The sequence below is a fragment of the Geotrypetes seraphini genome, chromosome 17, assembly GCF_902459505.1.
Source record: "Geotrypetes seraphini chromosome 17, aGeoSer1.1, whole genome shotgun sequence".
NCBI lineage: Eukaryota > Metazoa > Chordata > Amphibia > Gymnophiona > Dermophiidae > Geotrypetes > Geotrypetes seraphini.
Window position 1 is genome coordinate 29,878,008 of NC_047100.1, and position 21,082 is coordinate 29,899,089.

The 21,082-nt window shown below is 42.2% G+C and overlaps 1 protein-coding gene across 1 annotated transcript in view; it reads right to left on the reverse strand.

Moving 5' to 3' along the window:
• LOC117351395 (RNA-binding protein 6-like) overlaps nt 1-18,321 on the reverse strand; it is a 109,309-nt gene extending 90,988 nt beyond the window's left edge. The window contains exons 1-5 of the mRNA XM_033926625.1: nt 17,980-18,321; nt 17,212-17,406; nt 15,701-15,796; nt 9,187-10,432; nt 5,591-5,660 (exon numbers count right to left, since the gene is read on the reverse strand). Coding sequence (XP_033782516.1) covers nt 5,591-5,660; nt 9,187-10,432; nt 15,701-15,726 — 1,342 coding nt within the window. The 5' untranslated portion in view covers nt 15,727-15,796; nt 17,212-17,406; nt 17,980-18,321. The remainder of the gene's footprint in view (nt 1-5,590; nt 5,661-9,186; nt 10,433-15,700; nt 15,797-17,211; nt 17,407-17,979) is intronic.
• Nucleotides 18,322-21,082: the final 2,761 nt, after the last annotated feature.

The window sequence follows — 21,082 nt, forward strand, 5'->3', positions numbered from 1 at the left end:
AACCGCAAATAACATGGTGGGAGACCTGGTCTGTTCCTGAAGCAGAGGCAAAACACGGTGAAGAAAGAGCTGGGAATCAGCGATTCTCTCTGTAAACGCTTGGAACCAGCGATTTCTCTATGCAAGCTGATGTAATTTTGGGGGAGGAGCCAGCAAGCTAAAAACCGTGAATAATCAAAACCGCGAATACGGAGGGAGAAAGTGTATGCACATTTCCCAGCCACTAAGGCAGGAGAAAAAAATTACAAAATGCAACTATTTAGATCAACACTCCCCCACCCTGATTGACAATCTGAGCAAGCCTTCACAAGTGGCAATTACATAATAGAAGCATTTAGGAATCGCTAATATACCCAAGTAAGTGTTCGAGCCCCTCAATCTCTCTCCCCTATGCTCCAACCCGTGAACTCTGTTCACTGGCTAAGTCCTTCCTTTCCTGAGTCTTTACGTCGGGCGTCATCTCTAGCAGTATTCAAATCCAAGCTGATGCTGCTTTCACCTCACCATAAAATTACCTAGGTCCATCCTCTGCAAGAAATTCCCCAACCCCACCATATGTCCTGTCTGTCTGTACAAATTAAATTGTAAGCTCTTCTGAGTAAGGACCTTCTGTTATGCAATGTACAGTGCTGCGTATGCTTTTCAGCGCTATAGAAATGACAAACAGTACTAGTAAAATCAAAATGACATTCTTACATTCAAATTGAAACATAAAAACATGATAGAAATCTTAAGTTCAGATGATTGCTAATCAAGTTATAGCTCTTAACAGATGGCATTTCTACTAAATTCATCAAACAGTCCAGGATTTCTCCACGGAAGATCAAGAAAAGCACTGTATATAAATTTCAAAATGGCTCTTGCTTCAAAATAGGAAGCCAATGGAATCTGAGATATAAAGGCGTCACCTTATCTCATGTTGCTGAGAATATAATTAATGTGCAACCTACATAGGGAACAATACAGTAGATAAAGCTCATCAGATGCTCAAATATAGTCCCCAAAGTTCTCAATTCTGATTCCAGTTTCAGTGGGGTATTTTGCAATATCAATTGCGTATCATCACTAGTGATCCTAGGTGCACAATCATCAAGTAGATCTAGATATTGCTAACCAAATTGTTAATCTTATTTTCATTCTTAAAAAACGAGAGACACATTGTAATATCTGCCAAGACGTATGCGAGTATATAAGCACTTTCATTTAAGAAATATCTCAGCGCTGACATCAGTACGTTAAAATGTACTGGAGAAAGTGGTGAGCCCTGAGGCACACCACTTAACCACTGTCCACTCTTCGGATATTTCTTCTTTCACCTTAACACAGTGGTCTCAAACCCTTTGCAGGGCCACATTTTGGATTTGTAGATACTTGGACGGCCTCAGAAAAAAAATAGTAAATGTCTTCTTAAAGAAATGACAATTTTGCATGAGGTAAAACTCTTTATAGTTTATAAATCTTAACTTTTGGCTAAGTCTTAATATTGTAATTTATAGCTACAGATTGTGATGATAAACATACCAAGGGCCGCAAGTTTGAGACCACTGCTTTAACACTATAAGATTTGCTCATTGAAAATCCTGTCAACCAAGAAAGTTCAAAATCAACAATAAAAACCACATTAAACATACCAGCTAGGTTGAACTTTTTTGGACAATCAAAGCTCCCAATAGGGTTTCAGGACTGAAATGATTTCTGAAACCTGACTGTGTGAAATGTAGTTATCTATAGTGTTCTAAATACTCTGTGATTTGATTAAATAAAAACTTTCCAGCAACTTGTCACGTAATGGGATTGAAGATACAGACCTTTGGAATTGAGGTCCGAATTATTTTTCCTAGGTGTATAGAGAAAGTTCCCTTTTCTAGTGAATCATTTAATCAGCCTAGTAAGAAATTAAAATACATTTTAGATGGATTTTTGAGAAGGAATATTGGGCAAATATCAAATAAGCATTGAGATTTTATGTATTTGGATAATAATCTTTTTCACTCTGTCTCTATGATTAGAAAAAATCTTCCCCAAATCTATCTGCTGGATATTTGATCTGTGAAAGGTCATCCACCTCTTTGGAAACTGTATTACTACCTAGTAACTCTACGCTCTATGCTATTGAAAGAATTTCCATTCTGATATTTTCAACTTTTATTCTAAAATAAGATGCTATTTCAGTAGCTGTTGGTACATTCTTGCTTTTGCCATCAGATCAAACTTTGGGCGACCCCAGCAATGAACAGTGGCAGACAGGGTCCGTTCCCCAGCATCCAGTGTCTGTCAGCTGAGAAAATCGACCTAAACATTGCCCACGTCCGCTATATGCACTGTTGAAAGGGCCTGAAGATGATTCTTTGTCCACCAAAACAGAGAGTGGGCCTCCAGAATCAACTGCACACTCTTGGTGCCTCCCTGACAACTGACATCTGCCACTGCAGTAGCACTGTCAATGCCACTCAAATGGCTCAAAACTCAAATCTGGTAAGCAAGTATTTCCGTTGGGAGGCTGACCAAAGCCATTGCAGTGAGTTTCCCAGCTGAACAAGTATGCATTTGTTATCATAATTACCCATGAGGCTATTCTGAATGCCTGTGGGAAGAGCCTCCAGCCCATACTGGCCCAGGCTTCTGGAGTCCACAGCAGAGGACATCTGTAGAGAATCTGACTGTGGCAACCAACGCAGTAGCAGAGTGCTCTGGAGAGGACGCATGTGAGCCTTTGCCCACCCACATCTATCGTGGCTGCCATAGAACGCAGCACTTGAAGGTAGTGCCATGTGGATACAACTCACTTGGCCAACAAATTTGCTATCTGAGTCCACAACTTCTATCTGCGTTCTTCTGGAAGTTGAAGAAGACTCCCAGGTATTCTAGGGATCGGGGTGGCATTAGTTGGCTCTTTCGAAAATTTACTATCTTACCCAGGTTCTGCAGGACCCTGATCATATAAGCTACCACTTGATCTCCTTCCAAGAATGATGGGGCTCTGATCAGCCAGTCATCCAGGTATGGATGTAATTGCAATCTTGTCGTGCGTATATGCGTAACTACCACCACCATCACCTTGATGAATGTGTGAGGTGCTGTCGCCAGTCCAAAGGGAAGAACCAAGAACTGGTAATGGATCTCCAGGACATAAAATCTTAGGAATTTCCTGTGTTCCGGAAAGATGAGAATATGTAGATAGGCCCCCGGAGCGGTCAGCAATTCCCCCAGCACCAAAGCCACTATGACTGACCACAATGTCTCCATGCAAAAGCACAGAACTTTCAGGGCCGCATTAACGTTCGTGAGATCCAGAATGGATCTCCAATCTTCTGAACCTTTCTTGGGCACTATGACGTAAATGGAGTATCTGTCAGAGTCTGAATCCTTGGATGGCAAGGTATCTATGGCCTGAATATCTAATAAATCTGAACTGTAGCCGCGACCTTGCTTGTAATTACTTCAAATGATCTCCAGCACCCAATGGGCTGACGCATACTGCGGAGCCATCCAGCTATCTTCAGAAGAATGGCTCCGGACCTGGCGTCGTGCTTTCTTGAAGGCTAGGAGAAAAAAATCACTCCCTCAATGTGACTGTACATCCAACGCTGAAATCTTTGGGCTGCCAGTCGGACCAAAGTCTGACTGATCCTTTAACACCCACAGTTCAATGCATGCGAAAGGGGGAAGGCGAAACACAGCCAGTACCCTCAAGAGTCCCACTGAGCTCCATACAGATGCCTGACAGCATGCACTCAAGCCCCTGGGACCTAGTAGGTCAGCAAAGCTACTAGGGGACCGGACCCCAAGCTCCACAAAGTTTCTGCAAGGGATTGGCTTGTCAGCTGCAGACCTTAGTCTGCTTCTCCTCCACACAGGAAGAGCTAGAACTTCGAAGTGGGGAGCTCTGAGCCGCAAAAATCATGAAGACCGAAAAAAATAAAGAAATGTACAGAGCAAATCAGAACGGCAGATGATGCTTAATGTGAGCAAGTGCAAAGTGATGCATTTGGGAAGAGGAACCCAAATTATAGCTATGTGATGCTGGGTTCTACCTTAGGAGTCACAGCCCAAAAAAAGGATCTAGGTGTCATTGTTGAAGATACACTGAAATCCTCGGCTCAATGTGTAGCAGCAACTAAGAAAGCAAATAGAATGCTAGGAATTATCAGGAAAGGAATGGAAAACAAAGATGAAATGTTGTAATGCCCTTGTGTCTCTCTATGACACAGGTGTCAAACTCAAGGCCCAAAGTGTGATGCGTGTTTTCATTGCTGACCCTGGTGTTATCTTCTGGCCGGCTCCCTCCTCCTCACTGCTGCAGTGCAAAAAGCCACGGGCAGCAGCTCCTACGTGTATCCTGCGTCTGAACCAGAAGCCTTTTCTCTGACACAACATTAGAGGGAAGGATTCCGGATGAGAGGCAGGATGCGCAAGGAGCCGCCACACGCAGCTTTGTGCACGTTTCGGCAGTGAGTAAGAGGGAGCCAGCCATTGGGGCTGCAATGAAAACACGCATCGCACCCTGGGCAACATAAAACGGCCAGGCGGGAGAGGCCAGAAAGTAAGACACCCGCCAGAGAGGCACCAAATTGAGACAACAAAGGGAGGGGAAATGATTTTATTTTCAATTTAATGATTGAATTGTGTCAGGTTTGAGAAATGACATCTGCTGTCTATATTTTGCACTGGTCAGGAAGAATGCATTTGTTTCTGTTTCTCTGGGGGTTGTACTGCATGCAGAGTCTTGAATCTTAGGGTTTCCTTTCTATATATTAGTACTTTTAGTTTGTGGTCCCGTATTTGCATAGGGGTTTTCTGTGGTCTGGTAGGAATGAATGTTGAGAAGCATACAGCTTGCTTTGTGCAGCTGAATGTTGTGGTTAACCATTATGTGTTGTTAATAAGATTATATTGTGAGTATATATGAAAAATGAATGGAAAAAAATAGTGTTACAATTAGTACTATTATGGGGGAGGGGTCTGGCCTGCGACAGCCTGTGTTTTGGATTTCGGCCCCTTAATGTGACTGAGTTTGACACCCCTGCTCTATGATATGGCCGCACCTCAAATACTGTGTGCAGTTCTGGTACAGAGAAGGGCAACGGAAATGATAAAAGGGATGAGATGACTTCCCTATGAGGAAAGGCTAAAGCGATTAGGTCTCTTCAGTTTGGTGGGATATGAAAGAGGTCTAGAAAATAATGAGTGGAATAGAAAGGGTAGATGTGAATCACTTGTTCACTCTTTCCAAAAACACTAGGACTCTGGTGAAGGAGGAAGTGCTAAAAAGCTGGAACAGATTCCTTCTGCAAGGCTCACAAACATGGGGATGGACTATACTCCCCCTCAGCATTCTTCTGCTTGCCTTTCTACTTATATCTGTGTTTTACACATAAAAGGGAGGTGTCCCCTTACTCTATCCCCCTCTCTCTAACAGCCTATCTTTTCAACATTTCTCAGATGTGTCTGGCAATTCATGGTAGTGAAAAATCTCAGGAGCTTGTGACTGCTGCAGTGACATTGACCAATACCACTTCAGGGTCATAAGCTACAGCAGAAAATTTGAAGGCAGACAACAGAAGTGCTGATTCAAGAGATGAACACTCACCTGGCTTAGAAGAGGTCAAACGCACACCCTGCACAGGAGTCCCATCAGGAGCCTGGAAAGCATCCAGGATCTGCAAATAGAAATATACAAACTGTTTACTACCTACTTCAAACTTACATTTCCCTCTTTCTGTGGTAAAAAGAGAACTTTTAAGAGATTTAGTCATTCTTTTGCCTTTAAATTAATCGAATTCTGGAATGCTTTACCGCTTACATTAAGAAGTTTAGATTCTTTTGCTTTATTCCGGAAAGTTCAGAAAACTTTTTTGTTTGCTAAACATTTTGGAAATTAACTATTTCGGTCAAGTTTAGGTATTACATTATTGTTAACCGAGTCGAGCTTCTCTTGGTTGATGACTCGGTCTATAAAACTAAGGGCTCCTTTTACCAAGGCGTGTTATGGCCTTAAAGCGCGGAATAGCGCGTGCACTAAAAACGCTAGCGCACCTTCGTAAAAGGAGCCGTAAGTTTTCGTTTAGTTTTAATGTACTTTTTTATCAGATAGAAGAACTGATGAAAGATACAACATTTCTCTAATCTTTAGACCCGGCCTTTAACTCTCAATCACCTAATTTTCAGTCCCAAAACACTACATTCCTTGCACCAGTAAGAGCCAAAGGTTTGCCAGATCCGCAGTTACTAACATTTGAAAGATCAGGTGCCGCATTCAAATGTTTCACCAACATATTCATTAAGCTTGTCCTGAAAACCCTCATAAACATCTGCCCAGGGTGAGAAAGAGAAACCTTAACCTCTGCACCAAAGTCCAGGAAAATGAAGCACTACTGATGTACTGGGTGGATAAGTTACATCTTCAAAGAGCAAAATATTTATATGGCCCTTGAAAATCTCTCCTTGCAGTGACTTTCATGGGAGCAAATTAACAGAACTAACCCAACTTGGTGTAGAAAGGAAAAGGGAAACAAATCCTGATTTATTATGGCTCAGATGCAGGGTAATATATATTTCTTCTACTTGTCTCAACATCATCAAATCATAGGGGTAGTTGCAAATGAACACATATTCTTATAAAGAGCCCATGAAAAGAAACCCCCGGCTCATAGAAAAACTCCGTAAACCACTTGAGGGCTACCCCTTCTATTACCTGAATTTTCAAGCACTAGAAACAAAAAATCAGAATATATTAGATAACACAGGGGTTTAACACTGAAGTGAAGTAATGCTATGTTAGCTTCTACTGCCCGGCATTCCAATTAGGTTCATTAATACTAATTGCGTCAGGAAGGAAAGAGGAAGTAAAAATAAAATCAAAAATTATTTCCCCATTTGTACCTAACACATTAAATGAAGGACAGCATCAAACCGCCTGCTTGAATACATACACAGATTATTTAATTATTAAGACTTAAATGAGAGGAAGAATGCTTCTCCAAATGCGTTACTGTTAAAGAAATATGGTACTACATTTCCCAGAATTCTCAAGCACTAACACAGACGCTCACTTCCTCTCTAACAGATTCAATGAAAAAAACCCAAAACATTGTTTAGAGCTAAAAATATCTTATACACCGATACAATTCTAAATTCTGACATGCAATCCTGTTGAATTACAGTTCATCAAACCCTAGCATTGGTTTATAGACTTAAAAATAGTTCACATTCTTTCGCAGGAGCAAAACAATTAGCAAGCAAATCATAAACTCAGAACTAGAGAATGACACAGTGACAAAATTCATCACCGTTTCCGTCCCCGCGGAAAACCGCAGGAAACCATCTTCATGTCATTCTTTAAGGAGAGAGGGAAGAATCAGAGTATAATTGGGCACAACCATTGACCCTCAAGCTTTGCTTTGAAGAATGCTGATGTAGAAGGACTGAGGTTGAAATAGACACTAGAAAATGACATGGGATTATTTCCCGCGGGGACGGGAACGGTGATGAATTTTGTCACCGTGTCATTCTCTACTCAGAACACAATGGTTGTCAGCTGGGGAACTTTGTTTTCTAAACTTCAGTGGTGATAAGAAAGAAAAATGTAACAATTTAAGACGAGTACTCAAAAATATTGGGATTAGCATGGAATTTTAACCCTGGATGCGTCCATTAGCATTCACTATAGCGCTCTAATCAGCCACATTCCTTTATATGCACCGTGTTGTACACTAAAAGAGCTCCTAGTATTGACAACGATTTAAACGAAGAGCTTTAGCTCACTTGAACTTGTTTTGTTTTTCATGTTTCAACTAAGACTATGCAAATGGCACCAAACACTTAGAATTAAATGCACATGCGCTGGCGTTTTTTCAAACGCACAGAACTTTCATTCAGAGAGTGTGAGTGGAATTCCAACAACATTAAGTCCTAAAGTAGTTTGTTGTAGCAGATCATTCAAAATGCCTCAATTAAACTTATAATGAAAGCAAGGAAATTTGATCACGTCACTCCTCTTCTTAAGAAAGCGCACTGGCTCCCAGTCGCGCATCGAATACAGCATAAATTAAGTCTGCTTACCTTCAAGTCCCTGTTATATAAAACTCCAGCTTTCATTTATAAATTATTGATTCTATCGATCAACATTTATTAGTTACGCCCTCACTCAAAGTCATTAACACACGGCGGCATTTTATTTTTTCGGTTACAGCTCCTCAAACATGGAACTCCCTCCCTATTTATCTAAGAGAAGAAAACAACTTAGATAAATTTAAAAGCAAACTAAAAAGCTTTCTTTTCAAAGATGCTTTTGATACTTAGGAGTTCCAGCTTATCTCTATAACCTCTTATAAGGCTACTGTTTATTCCCTCCCTATTGTTTTTTACCATAATTGTCTACTTTTCTATTAACAATTTTGTATTTCTTTACCCAATCTTTCCCTTTGTTTTTACTGTTTATATTGTTAGTCAATAATTTGTTATGTCTGTTTAGTGTCTATTTGTTTTTGCCATCCCCTGTATTATCTGTAATTTTAAAGATATGTTCATTGCTAAGAAATTTGAGTAAGCGATTCATCAAATAAACAATAAACTTGAAATTTGAGTATATTAGATATCTAGGCTTTTTTATTGAGACTTTTCTTTATTTGCAAACTTCCCCCGCTGAATATGTTTGGCCCTTGAAAAAGCCTTTGTAAAAGCGAAACGGGTCCCGTCTGGGATTAGGTGAACTTCAATAAGGTTCACCAAGACATGGGAATCGTTTGCAAAATACTCTCAAGATAAGTTCTTTTGATTTCTTTTTGATTTTGTTGCTCACTGCACAAGATTTTTGAAAGTAAAATTCTAAAAATATTTAATATATTTAAAATTTTTTGTAAAATAATCAAAAATTGTAAGAAGAAAGGTGATTGATCAATGAAAGACAACGAAACTCAGATATACAGACTTATTTATCCTAATTGGATTGTCTGTCGGGTTGCTGAGATTTGTCCCTCTCTTTTATTCATGCTTTGGGCCGTTTCTGTGAGATCATATTTTACACAGGTCATGAACTGGGTTTAATTCCCACTGCAGCTCTTTATGACTCTGGGCAAGTCACCTAACTCTCCACTACCACAGAAAGGCAGTATATCAAATCCCATCCCCCCTCTTTTGAAAGTTGCACTGTAAAAAGAGAATATCGTACGAAACTGGAACACATACCTGAAGGGAATCTTTCGTGGTTCTCCCATGACCATAACTGAAACGCATATCCACATCACGATACTCCATGTTCCTGTAGTCTGTGTCCTGTATTCCCAGGAAGTCCAGTTCTGCCCCTTGCTTGTGTCCAGAAGGCTGTAATCGGTTTGATTCTCCTGCAGGGGCCTGCTGCATGTTGGCAACATCAGTGGAAACTTTGTTTGGGTCTTGTTGATTGGAGAGATGACCTTGGCTATTCCTGAAGTCATGCGATGGTTCCTCTGGCTTCAGCAGTCCCTGTGACTTAACATTGCTGCCTCGGAGTTCATGGTGTTTAAAAGAAGGATTCTCTAAAGTAGGATCACGCACACGCCTTTCAATCTCATCTGTGCTGCCTCCAGGGATTTCTTGATCTGGTAAGCGATCAGCAGAGAGTGTGTGCAGGAATTCCAGAAGAGACGTATTTGGAGGAGGAACAAGTCTTTTGACAAAGTCCACAGCAGAAGAAATATCCCACTCTCGAAAATCCTGATCTGATTTGGGTTTACTTCTCTCATCAAAGTCCAATGATGTAGCATCATGTTCCCTTAAGTCCATATCAGATGTGCCCTGACCCTCAAAGCTTGTCTGGGCTCCATCCTTGTCCAGTAGGTCCAAGAAAGTTGTTAAATTTGATTGGGAATGATCCCTGCCCCTCAAGTCTAGATCACGTGTACCTCTGTCCCTGAAGTCAGATGAAGGAATCCCCCTACTCCGAAAGTCTGAAACAGATTCCCTCTCTCCATAGCTCAGACTAGATATTTCCCGGCCTCTTAATTCTGCAGCGTGCATCATTCTACTCCTGTAATCAAAAGACACTGCATCCCTTTTTCGGTAATCCATATGTAGCGCTTCTCTATTTAGGAAGTCCAAAGGGTGATTTTCCCGGTCTACAAATTCTGATCGAGGCATCTCCCTAGACCTGAAATGCAGTAGTGCAGCATCTCTACCCTGAAAATCAGAAGAAGGAAAGTCACGGGCATGAAAAGCCTGTTCTAGCATTTCTACTCTGAAGCCAGCCCTGGAACCATCCTGAGCTCCAAAACCAAAAACTGGCTTCTCGCGAGATGTAAATTGAGGGATTGGAAACCTGGATTGACCTGGGAAACCGAAAGGCAGAGGATCTCTTCCAGAAGAGCTGCCAGCTGGTTGCTCATTTATGTGACTTTTAGGGGCCGTGAGACAATCACGATTCCAATTTGGAATAAATCGATCTTCTGGGTTCCCACTGCAAAAAAACAGACTCAAGTTATTACAAGCATTTATTTATATACAAGGAACATGTGGTGCCTCACAAATAGGGGCAGAAAAAAAATCTGGACTGCAATGTTGATGTTTCTGACAAGAAAGGAGTAAATGTTGTTCTAAGGTTTTAGTTTGCAATCTACATGAAATTTTGTGATTTAACATACAATACAGGATCAAAATAAAGCCAGAACCAAATTGTGATTATGTCAGGGACTTTGATTTGTATTTGACTAATTTCTGGATACCACTATTCCTAGGCCAATGTGCAATCTTAAACCAACAACTCACCCCCAATTACTCAGACCAAGCCCTGAAATCCAGAGATCAGCCCTTTCGCAATATAATTATCATGTATTACCAGTTTCACTGAACTCAAGTAAGAAAAAATTGTGTCTTACCTAATTTTCTTTTCTTTAGTCAGTGACATTATTTGGAATAAATGTATTTATTTAGGTTTATATCCTGTCCTCTCCAAAGAGCTCAGAAAGGGTTATACATACAGTGTGTTGCAAGATATCTTCGTATAGGATTACTTACTGATGCTGATGAAGGGTTGAGGGAGCCACTAGGTAAAAAGGTAGGTTTTTACAGCTTTTCTAAAGTTAACAAGTCCTTTAAGGGCTCTGATTCGAGGAGGTAGGCTGTTCCAGAGTTTGGTAAGAAATAGGAATAGGACCGTTTCCAGGCTGTCTGGAGTTGGAGGGTGTGTCCCGATGATGTATGTAGGCGCATTTCATCTTGCTTGTTGATGTAATACATTGCAACTTGATTGTGCGTATTAGGAGGACTTGATTGGACATACAGTGGTGCCTCACACAACGAACTTAGTTCGTTCCAGGAGCAAGTTTGTTATGCGAAAAGTTCGTTATGTGAAACGCGTTTTCCCATAACAATACATGTTAAAAAAAATAATTCTTTCTGCAGCATAAAATATGCTAAGATGACATAAAAAAAGATAAATTTGTCAAAATGGTGAAAATGGTGGTCTTGCTGAGGCCAAACTCTTTGACGAGGTCACACTGTTTTACCCCACATTCACTCCTTCTAATTATTTCCCGTTTCATTTCAACAGAAATCACCTCCCTGCTTTTTTTAGAAGCCATGATATATAAAAAATATTGAGTTTATCTTAAAAGGACGACTGTATACAGTGAGAGAGGGCAGTTAAGCGCAGTGACTAACGACTGCCTGCAGTGCCTGCGCGGAAGGATGCAATACATCGGCAGCTCGGGCGACTTCGTTGTGTGAAACGAAGTTCGTTGTGTGAAACGAAGTTCGTTGTGTGAATCAAGACATGAAGTTCGTTATGTGCAGCGTTCGTTGTGCGAGGCACCACTGTAATGTGTTGAAAAGTCTTGAGAGCATTGCGAATGGCCTTGAGTTCCAAGAGATTGATGTGGTATTGCTACTTTTGGGCAGACCAGTGACCGTGTGTGCAAAGACCGTCCAGATGAGCACCCCAAGCATATTTAGATGAGTCTGTGGGCAAAACCTTTTGATATGGAGGGATTTGAATCAAGAGTCCTTTGGAAAGATTGGAGGAATTCATTCACCACTGCAGATTGACTAATCTCTTGTGAGAGTGGATCGAGAGTTTGAGACAACTGAGATGCCAGGGCCCACTGAGGTGTCCTGACATGGAGCCTCGCAAAAGGGGTAACATGGACTGTGGACGCCATGTGACCTAATACGATCATTATTTGTCTAGCCAAGATGAATGGAAGATGATAAACTTGATTGCAAAGTTGAATCAAACTGTCTTGTCTTTGCTGAAGTAGAAACACCCTGAGATGAATTGTGTCTAGCAGGGCTCCTATGAATTGAAGAGTCTGAGAGGGATGAAGTTGAGATTTGGGAAAGTTGACTTCAAACCCCAACTTCTGAAGAAACAGAATTGTTGACTGTGTTGCGGAGAACACCTCTTGAGGAGAGGCATCTTTTATGAGCCAATCATTAAGATAAGGGAAAACTTGGAGTCCTTGAGCCCCTTAAAGCTTCTGATGGTGAATATTCTGGGTGAGGATGCCAAGCTGAAGGGCAGAATTTTGTACTAGAGAATGACATGGGGAAAAATGTTGTCCCTGTCCCCGCCCCGCCCCCATGAGCTCGGTCCCCAACCTGTCCCCGCAAACCATCTGATCCCATCTGCACAAGCCTCAAGTAGTTATGATTTTATACTCTGTACAATTGTCATTTTATAAATACAGAGCAAGGATCAACAAAACCCCTGTCTCGCTGCTCCTTCACATATAACCCCTTCACTCTAAAGAAAACTGAGTAAGCCAAATTATTACAGAATGCTACACAGAAATATCATACTAACAGAATACCTCAGTCACACATGATAGGAATAGTGTTAGGGGAGTACAAGTAGGGCAACTGCCCCCTGGTCAGAGTCAGCCCTAAGCCAGCTGGAAGCTAAAGCATGGCCTGGGCTTTGCAGTCCCAGTTATGTCTAACATCAGCTCTATCAAAAATTCATTCATCAATCATATCAAAAATTGACTATTGCAACTCCCTTTATAAAGGCATACCCCAAAAAGAAATAAGGCTAAACATTGATGAACATTTTGAAAGAAACGAACTTCTGATAACCAGCCAACATGGTTTCTGCAGGGGGAGATCGTGCCTAACTTCGAAGGAATTAACAAACGGATGGACAGAGGAGACCCCATAGACATCATATACCTAGATTTCCAAAAAGCCTTTGACAAGGTGCCTCATGAACATCACCTCCGGAAACTGAAGAATCATAGGGTGGAAGGAGACGTACATAGATGGATCAGAAACTGGTTGGCGGGTAGGAAACAGAGGGTAGGAGTGAAGGGCCACTACTCGGACTGGAGGAGGGTCATGAAGGTGTTCCGCAGGGCTCGGTGCTCGGGCCGCTGCTATTTAATATATTCATAAATGATCTGGAAACAGGGACGAAGTGTGAGATAATAAAATTTGCGGACGACACTAAACTATTCAGTGGAGCTCGGACAAAGGAGGACTGCGAAGAATTGCAAAGGGACTTGGACAAACTAGGGGAATGGGTACGAGATGGCAGATGAAGTTCAACGTTGAGAATTGTAAAGTATTACATGTGGGAAACAGAAACCCGAGGTACAACTATACGATGGAAGGGATGTTATTAAATGAGAGTATCCAAGTAAGGGACTTGGGGGTAATGGTGGACGTGACAATGAAGCCGATGGCATAGTGCGCAGCGGCCACTAAGAGAGCGAATAGAATGCTAGGTATAATCAAGAAGGGTATTATAACCAGAACGAAAGATGTTATCTCGCCATTGGTATCAGGCGATGATGCGTCCGCATCTGGAGTGCTGCGCCCAATATTGGTCGCCGTACCTTAAGAAGGATATGGCGTTACTCGAGAGGGTTCAGAGGAGAGCAACACGTCTGATAAAAGGGATGGAAAACCTTTCATATGCTGAGAGATTGGAGAAACCGGGTCTCTTTTCCCTGGGGAAGAGGAGACTTAGAGGGGATATGATAGAGACTTATAAGATCATGAAGGGCATAGAGAGAGTAGAGAGGGACAAATTCTTCAAACTTTCAAAAAATAAAAGAACAAGAGGGCAGTCAGAAAAGTTGAAAGGGGACAGATTCAAAACGAATGCTAGGAAGTTCTTCTTTACCCAACGTGTGGTGGACACCTGGAATGCGCTTCCAGAGGACATAATAGGGCAGAGTACGGTACTGGGGTTTAAGAAAGTATTGGACAAATTCCTGCTGGAAAAGGGGATAGAGGTGTATAGATAGAGGATTACTGCACAGTTCCTGAACCTGTTGGGCCGCCGCGTGAGCGGACTTCTGGGCACGATGGACTTCAGGTCTGACCCAGCGGAGGCATTGCTTATGTTCTTATGCAACTTCAACTAGTACAAAATACAGCAATAACAATTATTACAAATTTTTAAAAAAATATGATCATGTCACACCTCTCCTATAAAACGCTCATTGGCATCCAGTTCAACATAGAATATCCTATAAACTAGCTCTTTTAACGTTCAAAATCAGACAGTCAAATTTAGCAGCATTTTTGGACAGGCTTTTTATTCCCCATACTACTTAAAGAACTCTTAGATCCACTAATCAGCATCTTCGTACAATCTCCTCTTTCCAGGTGCAACCACAGTATGACTGAAAACATCATGTCACCAAAGCTGCTGCTCAGGTTACAGCTTCTGTCTCTGTGCAGACAGAAAATGTTACCCAGGCAGAGGGAGTGGTTCCATGTGCCATCTATCTTCAGCTTGAATCCCTCATTAAGGAAGTAAAGGAAATGAGAGAGATGGTGGCAAGACTGAGAAACATCATGAGAATAAGATGGCTCATGAGGCATCAAAGAATTTCAGCAGTGGGGAAAAGGAGGCTGTGCTGAAGGAAGACAGCAGGACTATGGAATGCAGCAGAAGTGTTTTAGAATAAGGAGAGGTTTAGAGGATCGATGATGGAAACTTGGAACCAGTCAGTCAGTCTTGGTTTAAGGTTTATCCACTTAATTCCAAGCGGGTTTCTGAGATCCTCAATCTCTTTTTTCCAACACTCTTTGTACCTCATCGTAGGATTTTTTGTACTTTTGAACCAATAACCTCAGGGTGCTGAGGCGGTAGCTTTAACCACTGTGCCACACTCTCCCCTAAACACTGATGTATACACGTATCATTGTAACACTGCAGAATAAGCTTGTAAGTAACATTGTTATGGAAAGGGGATGATGAGACTTGTATACCGCCTTTTTGAGGTTATACATTCAAAGCAGTTTACATATATACAGATACTTATTTTATACCTGGGGCGATGGAGGATTAGGTGACTTGCCCAGGGTCACAAGCAGCAGCACTGGGATTGATCCCACAACCTCAGGGTGCTGAGATATCAGCTCTACCATTAGGCCAATCCTCACCTGTTAAGCTAGGAGCACTATATCTGGAACCAGCTAAGTTTTTAGTAGCAAAAGGGAAAAACATTTTTTATCATTATGAAATTCTTTATTATTTTTCCTTTTTGTTTTCTTTTGGCTATTTTCCCTCTTAGGCTCCTTTTTCTTTGTTCTCTGTGACTCTCTCTAAACAGCAGCAGGCACTAGGAATCACATTTTAGTCACCCTCTTATTGTACCAGTTTCCGAGTAGCACAGTGGTATTTGCATAGCAGAGGCTTTTAATTTCCATGGATAAATTAACTTAAACTTCTAAATACACAATCTAAATACGGCAATAAATTTTGAAACGGACTCACCGGAAAGGGCCTGGTCTTCCCCACATCTCGCTCCAGGGTTAGCAGACCAACAGAGAAAGGAATTATTCTTTCCACAGCAATGAAAACAACCAATACCTACGGAGAAAGAGGAAAGCACTGGAAATGAAAAACTGCTGCTGACACAAGGTACTAGAGCAGAGGTTCTCAACACACGGTACCCGCACCCTTAGGGGTATGCACTGCATGCTCTTCAACTTATAAACTGTTTTGCATTTCTTTTTTCCATATCTTTATTTATAAAATTTTTACAGCAGAACACAGCCCAAAGCAATACAAAATGCAAAAATCAAAACAGTAAGAGACACAAAGCTTCCCCTCCCCCCAAAACTCAACAGCACAAAGTAAACTAGGTAGAGTGTTGTCTCCAGTGGAGATATGGGTCCCAAACCTTATGATAAGCTACAAGTGTATTATGCTTCAATGCAGTAAGATGAGACATTAAATATAAATAATCCAAACGAGAATAAACCTTTGGAAGAGGAGGCACCCTGTGAGTACGCCAACACAAGTCTGGCAGCTGCCAATTTCTGCTCAGGAGTGGACAAACTTGGAACTCGCACATTAAGTAAACAACATTCTAATAACAGGCATCAATGTTTATGAAAGATCTTAACTAAAAAAAAAAACCCACTCGCTGCCAATAAGGTCACACTCCAGGACAGGACCACCAGATATGTATAAAATCTCCTCGCTCCCCACAGTTTCGCCAACAGCGATCCAAACCCATGAGGAAAATATTTGATTGCATTGGTCCATGGTGGCAATGCCACTACTAGTTCAAGAAATGTGAACCAGTAACCTCATCACCTTAGAGGTCACGCCTGAAAGCTGTGCAATAGCAGCCACAGGTGGGTCTCTTAGTACAGGTTCCCAAGCCTGTAGTTTTGATTTCTTCACTGAGGTTCCAAAGCCTTCAGTGGGTCTCTTCTCTTGGCTCACAAGCTGAAGTTCTAACTGCTTTTATTCATTCATTGCATTTTATTCAATTTACACATCACATTTGCCAAATAGTTTCTGGAAACTGATATTGTCAACTGAGGGAGCAGAGAGTACTTTTTTTGATCTCTCAGGTAATGCAATTTTTCTCTTCATTTCTTCAATCAAGTCCATATAGTCATGACACAAGGTGCATTCTGTGGTTTGGCTTAACTGTCTGATATCCTGAGCTGTTAGTCCAGCAGCAGAAATGATCCTGCACTCATTCAACTTTTCATTTTGTATAACTCACTTTATTTCTACAGGCACCCAGAGCTATCCTTCAAAGACCATTGAATAATCCAATATTGACATCAAAAGATTTGTTCTATTTCTGTGATTAAAATATACATGGAATTAAATACCACATATTTGTTCACAAAGAAGAACTTGATGAAAACAAGAAATCTCAGGGAGAGGGAAAGAAAGCAGCATAATAACTGAAACTAGAGAATATCATCAATTTATGCCACTTGATTCAAATGTATGAGCAAGGTTCAAATGATACTACTTACTTTGTGGCCAAAACTTTGAGTAGTCCCACTATAATGCCATGCTTGAGAAATCACAACTGCTCCCTGGTTATTATGTTGCATAAATGTATGATAACAAATGTTGGATCGCAAACATCACTGAAGTATCGGTTGACGAAAATGACGTCTTGATAAAGTTTGTGCACCCACACAGCCTTGCTAGTTCATATTACTGGCCTAAAAGAGAAAATATTTGCTGTGTGTCAAAACCACCACCTTATTTTTTACTCTCTGCTCCATCTGTTACATCATCTGGTCGACAATATCAGTTTCCAGAAACTATTTTAGCAAATGTGGTGCCTAAACTGAATAAAATGCAACAAATGAATAATAAAAGCAGTCAGAGCTTTGGCTTGGAAAGCAACAGAAGGCTTAGGAACCTAGGTTTCAAGTCCATTCAGATTTGTTATCCCGCCTTTTCTGTCCAGTTTCAAGTTTAATAAGGTTTTTGATTGATCGCTTAATCATATTTCTAAGCGATGAACATAATAATAAAATTACAATATTTAACACTAATTAAGTCCTGCAGGACTATTAACAGACTTAACAAACCCATAAACACAGGGAAGGGAAGTGAAGTACAAAATATTTAAAAGAAAGCAGAACAATCAAGGCAAATACATAAGGCAGGGGAAACAGAATTAGCCAGAGAAGTGTGGTCAAAGAGGCTTTAGACATGAAAACTTATCAGGTTAAGCTGCCCAATGGTTGACTTCACTGAAGGCTTTGAAACCCAAACTAGAGACCCACCGATGGCTGGAATTGCACGGGGGGGGGGGGGGGAGTTTGCAAAGTAACTGTTTATGACCCTTGTTTTTCAATTACATAAGTTTCTGGTGCAAGGCCTGTGGGGAGGATGAGTCTCTCAACTAGAAGTGGCAAATGCCACCCAGTGCAAAGCAGTTGCCCACTTGACATTGAGGCAAAACATGAAGCGGCTTTTCCGAGGCGCAAATTCCCAGCTCGGCATCAGACGTCCTTCTTCCACCGCTTCGTAGCTCTACTTACAAGTCGGCTTCGCCCCTTCAGTCATGACATTATTTCCCCCCCCCCCCCTCAGACGCCGTCGCTTCGCGCTAGGCCTCGCTCCTTCCGCACCCGAACCGGAACTTCCGGTAAAGCCGGAACTTCCGGCACGAGCTCCATACGGAATGCTGGGAATTGTGGTTTTTCCCCATTACAAGTTATCACATAAAACCTGGGTATCTTCAAGAAGGCGATAGAAAGAGCCGAAGAGGCGCTACGAGGCGTCCTCCCTCTGTCCAGGGCATTCTGGCTAGAGTAGACAGAAGGAATCCACTCCACTGGACTAGGGTTGCCAGATTTTATTTTACTAAATTCCAGACCCCCTAGAACAGGGGCAGGCAACTCCGGTCCTCAAAGGCCGGAATCCAGTCGGGTTTTCAGGATTTCCCCAATGAATATGCACACATGCAAATAGCTCTCATGCATATTCATTGGAGAAATCCTGAAAACCCGACTGGATTCCAGCCCTCAACAACCAGAGTTGCCCACCCCTGCACCAGACCCGCCCCCTAAACCCACTCATTCCCGCTCCCCCACTGCCTACTCTCTTCAGGCAGGAGGGCATACACGTGTTACATCACCACATGGCATCCACACCTGCGTGAATGACCTGCCCGACACGATTTTGAGGAAGCTTTTCAAAACCTGGACATAGTGACGAGTTTTGAAAAGCTGTCCGGAACCTCAGACGTCCTCGAAAAGGAGGACATGTCCAGGGAAATCCAGAAGTCTAGTAACCCTACACTGGACACCACCTTTAGTTCTTTCCTTTTGCATAGCATATCTGCAGATGGGTTTGCTCTCCTCTCCCCATTTTATTATTTTTAGTTCAATGTAATTTCATCCTCGCTTCAGGCAATTTAATACTTGAAGCAAATTTGAAGCTCTGCCTGCTTGAGAAATCACAGACCGGTCTGTAGCTGACAGGCTATGGGTACCAGTTAGCCGGCCTGCATAGTTTTCTCTGAAGATCAGGGCTGTCCCAGATGTGGTGTCACCTACTGATAATCAAGGGTCGGTCGCAGGCTGTTAGTTGTCCTTAGCAGGCTAAACGGTGTCTTGCAGGGTGCCAGCTGCATCGTCATGCCTCTGCCCATGCTGGTGCTCATCCGTTGGTCCACAGGGTGGAGGTGTAGTCAGACATAGGAGTTTGACTGGCAGCCCGAAGATCAGCTTTACAGAACTATTCCCATCATTGTGGTAATGAATTTTCTCATCCAGCTACTGTGAGAGAGCTGAAAGCAGGCTACAGCACAGATCTTCTCAGGTCACAGCGAGTACACAGGCTGACAGCCTGCGAGAGTCATTGGGGAAGATTGGAAAAGTGGGGTTTTGAGTGTTTCTGAATGTTCCCATTAGTTCCCCCTCCTGAAAAATCCTAAAATCGCCGTTTTTAGAGTTTGGGAAGTGTGAAAAAAATATCAAGAATTTGGCGCAAATGTTTTGATGGTGGCCATCTTGGATTTTTAGTGCTGCTTTTTTTTAAAAAAAAAAAAAAAGCTCCCTGCTTCTTCAATGTTGCCTAGAAACCTGCTGGGATGGAATCCTTGGGCTCTCCTCATGTGGATTCTTGACAGGATTGCGCATTTTTAGAGCATTTTTGTGCCACATGCCGCAGCATCCAGCTTAGCCTCTCCCCCGCTGAAGCAGGTGAGCAAATGCTCATCTAGCCCAGCAGGGTGGTCTTCAGGGCTCAGCATGGTTGGTAATTCTGTCTGCCAGGCTGCAGACCCTGTACAGCCTCAGAAAGTCACAGTTTAGCTAACTTTAAGTGATCTATGCCCCAGGAACCAGACACCTTTTCAGAATTTTTGCACTCTGGATTTCAGAACCAGTGTTCTCCCCTGCACACTCCCAATTCGCCTCCATGGCATCTCTCAGTGGCTTTGCTCCTTTAGACAAGTCCTTGATTCAATTTCCCACTGTACTTGCACTGCCTGACCTCTGACCTTTTCTGAATCTTTGCAGGAGTTCATGTTGGTCATTCAGCCGGCTCCATCTATTTCTTCCTCCTCGCTTTGTGGTGTGTTCTTGCAGTCTGGTACCTTCCCCTGATATACGTGTTCTGGTTTCAGAGTAGTTTGACTCTCCGGAGGGTGCTCTGAAAATTGCTAGAGCTATGTCACGCTGATATCCTCTGGCACAGGAGGGTCAGCAACTTTTGAATCAGTCCAGGGTGGATTTTTTGGGTGGCGCAGGTGACTAAGCACACCTCTTTCCCCAGTGTGGGTGGTGTAGTGTTAGAGGATATGCAGGACCACCTTGTGGATGTGGTACTCGGGAAATTCTGCACAGCTGCCTTAGGCATTACATCCATCTCTCTCAAATGTGCACACTGGAGAGTGAGATGGTGGTTTTCCCTCCTCATCTTTTTTTGGGGGCTTGGACAGATTACATGGCAGATGCATTGTATGACCTTATGCAAGTATGGTAAAGGTGTCAGCGTACTCCTCTGGCTGCAAAATGCTTTGGTTCAGACAGTGGGCTGATTCCAGTTCCAAGGCTTCTTCCAAGGTGATTCCAGTTCCAAGACTGTCTTTTCAGGAGCAGTTATTGTTTGGCAAAGGTTTGGATGACCTCATGGATTCTAAGATGGACCGTCACCCTAAGACTCTGTCTGATAGCAGACCCAGACACTACTATCTCTATCCTTTTCCCCTTTACACATGGTGTGTTTCTGCTCCTATAGAATTTTCAGTTGATTTAAGGCCCTCCTCAACATGTAAGGCTATGCCTCTACCAATTCGATCAACCCTATCATGTCGATATAGTTTGAATCCCACTATGAGAGTATCCCATTGGTTTTCTTCCCCTGTTATTTAATTTA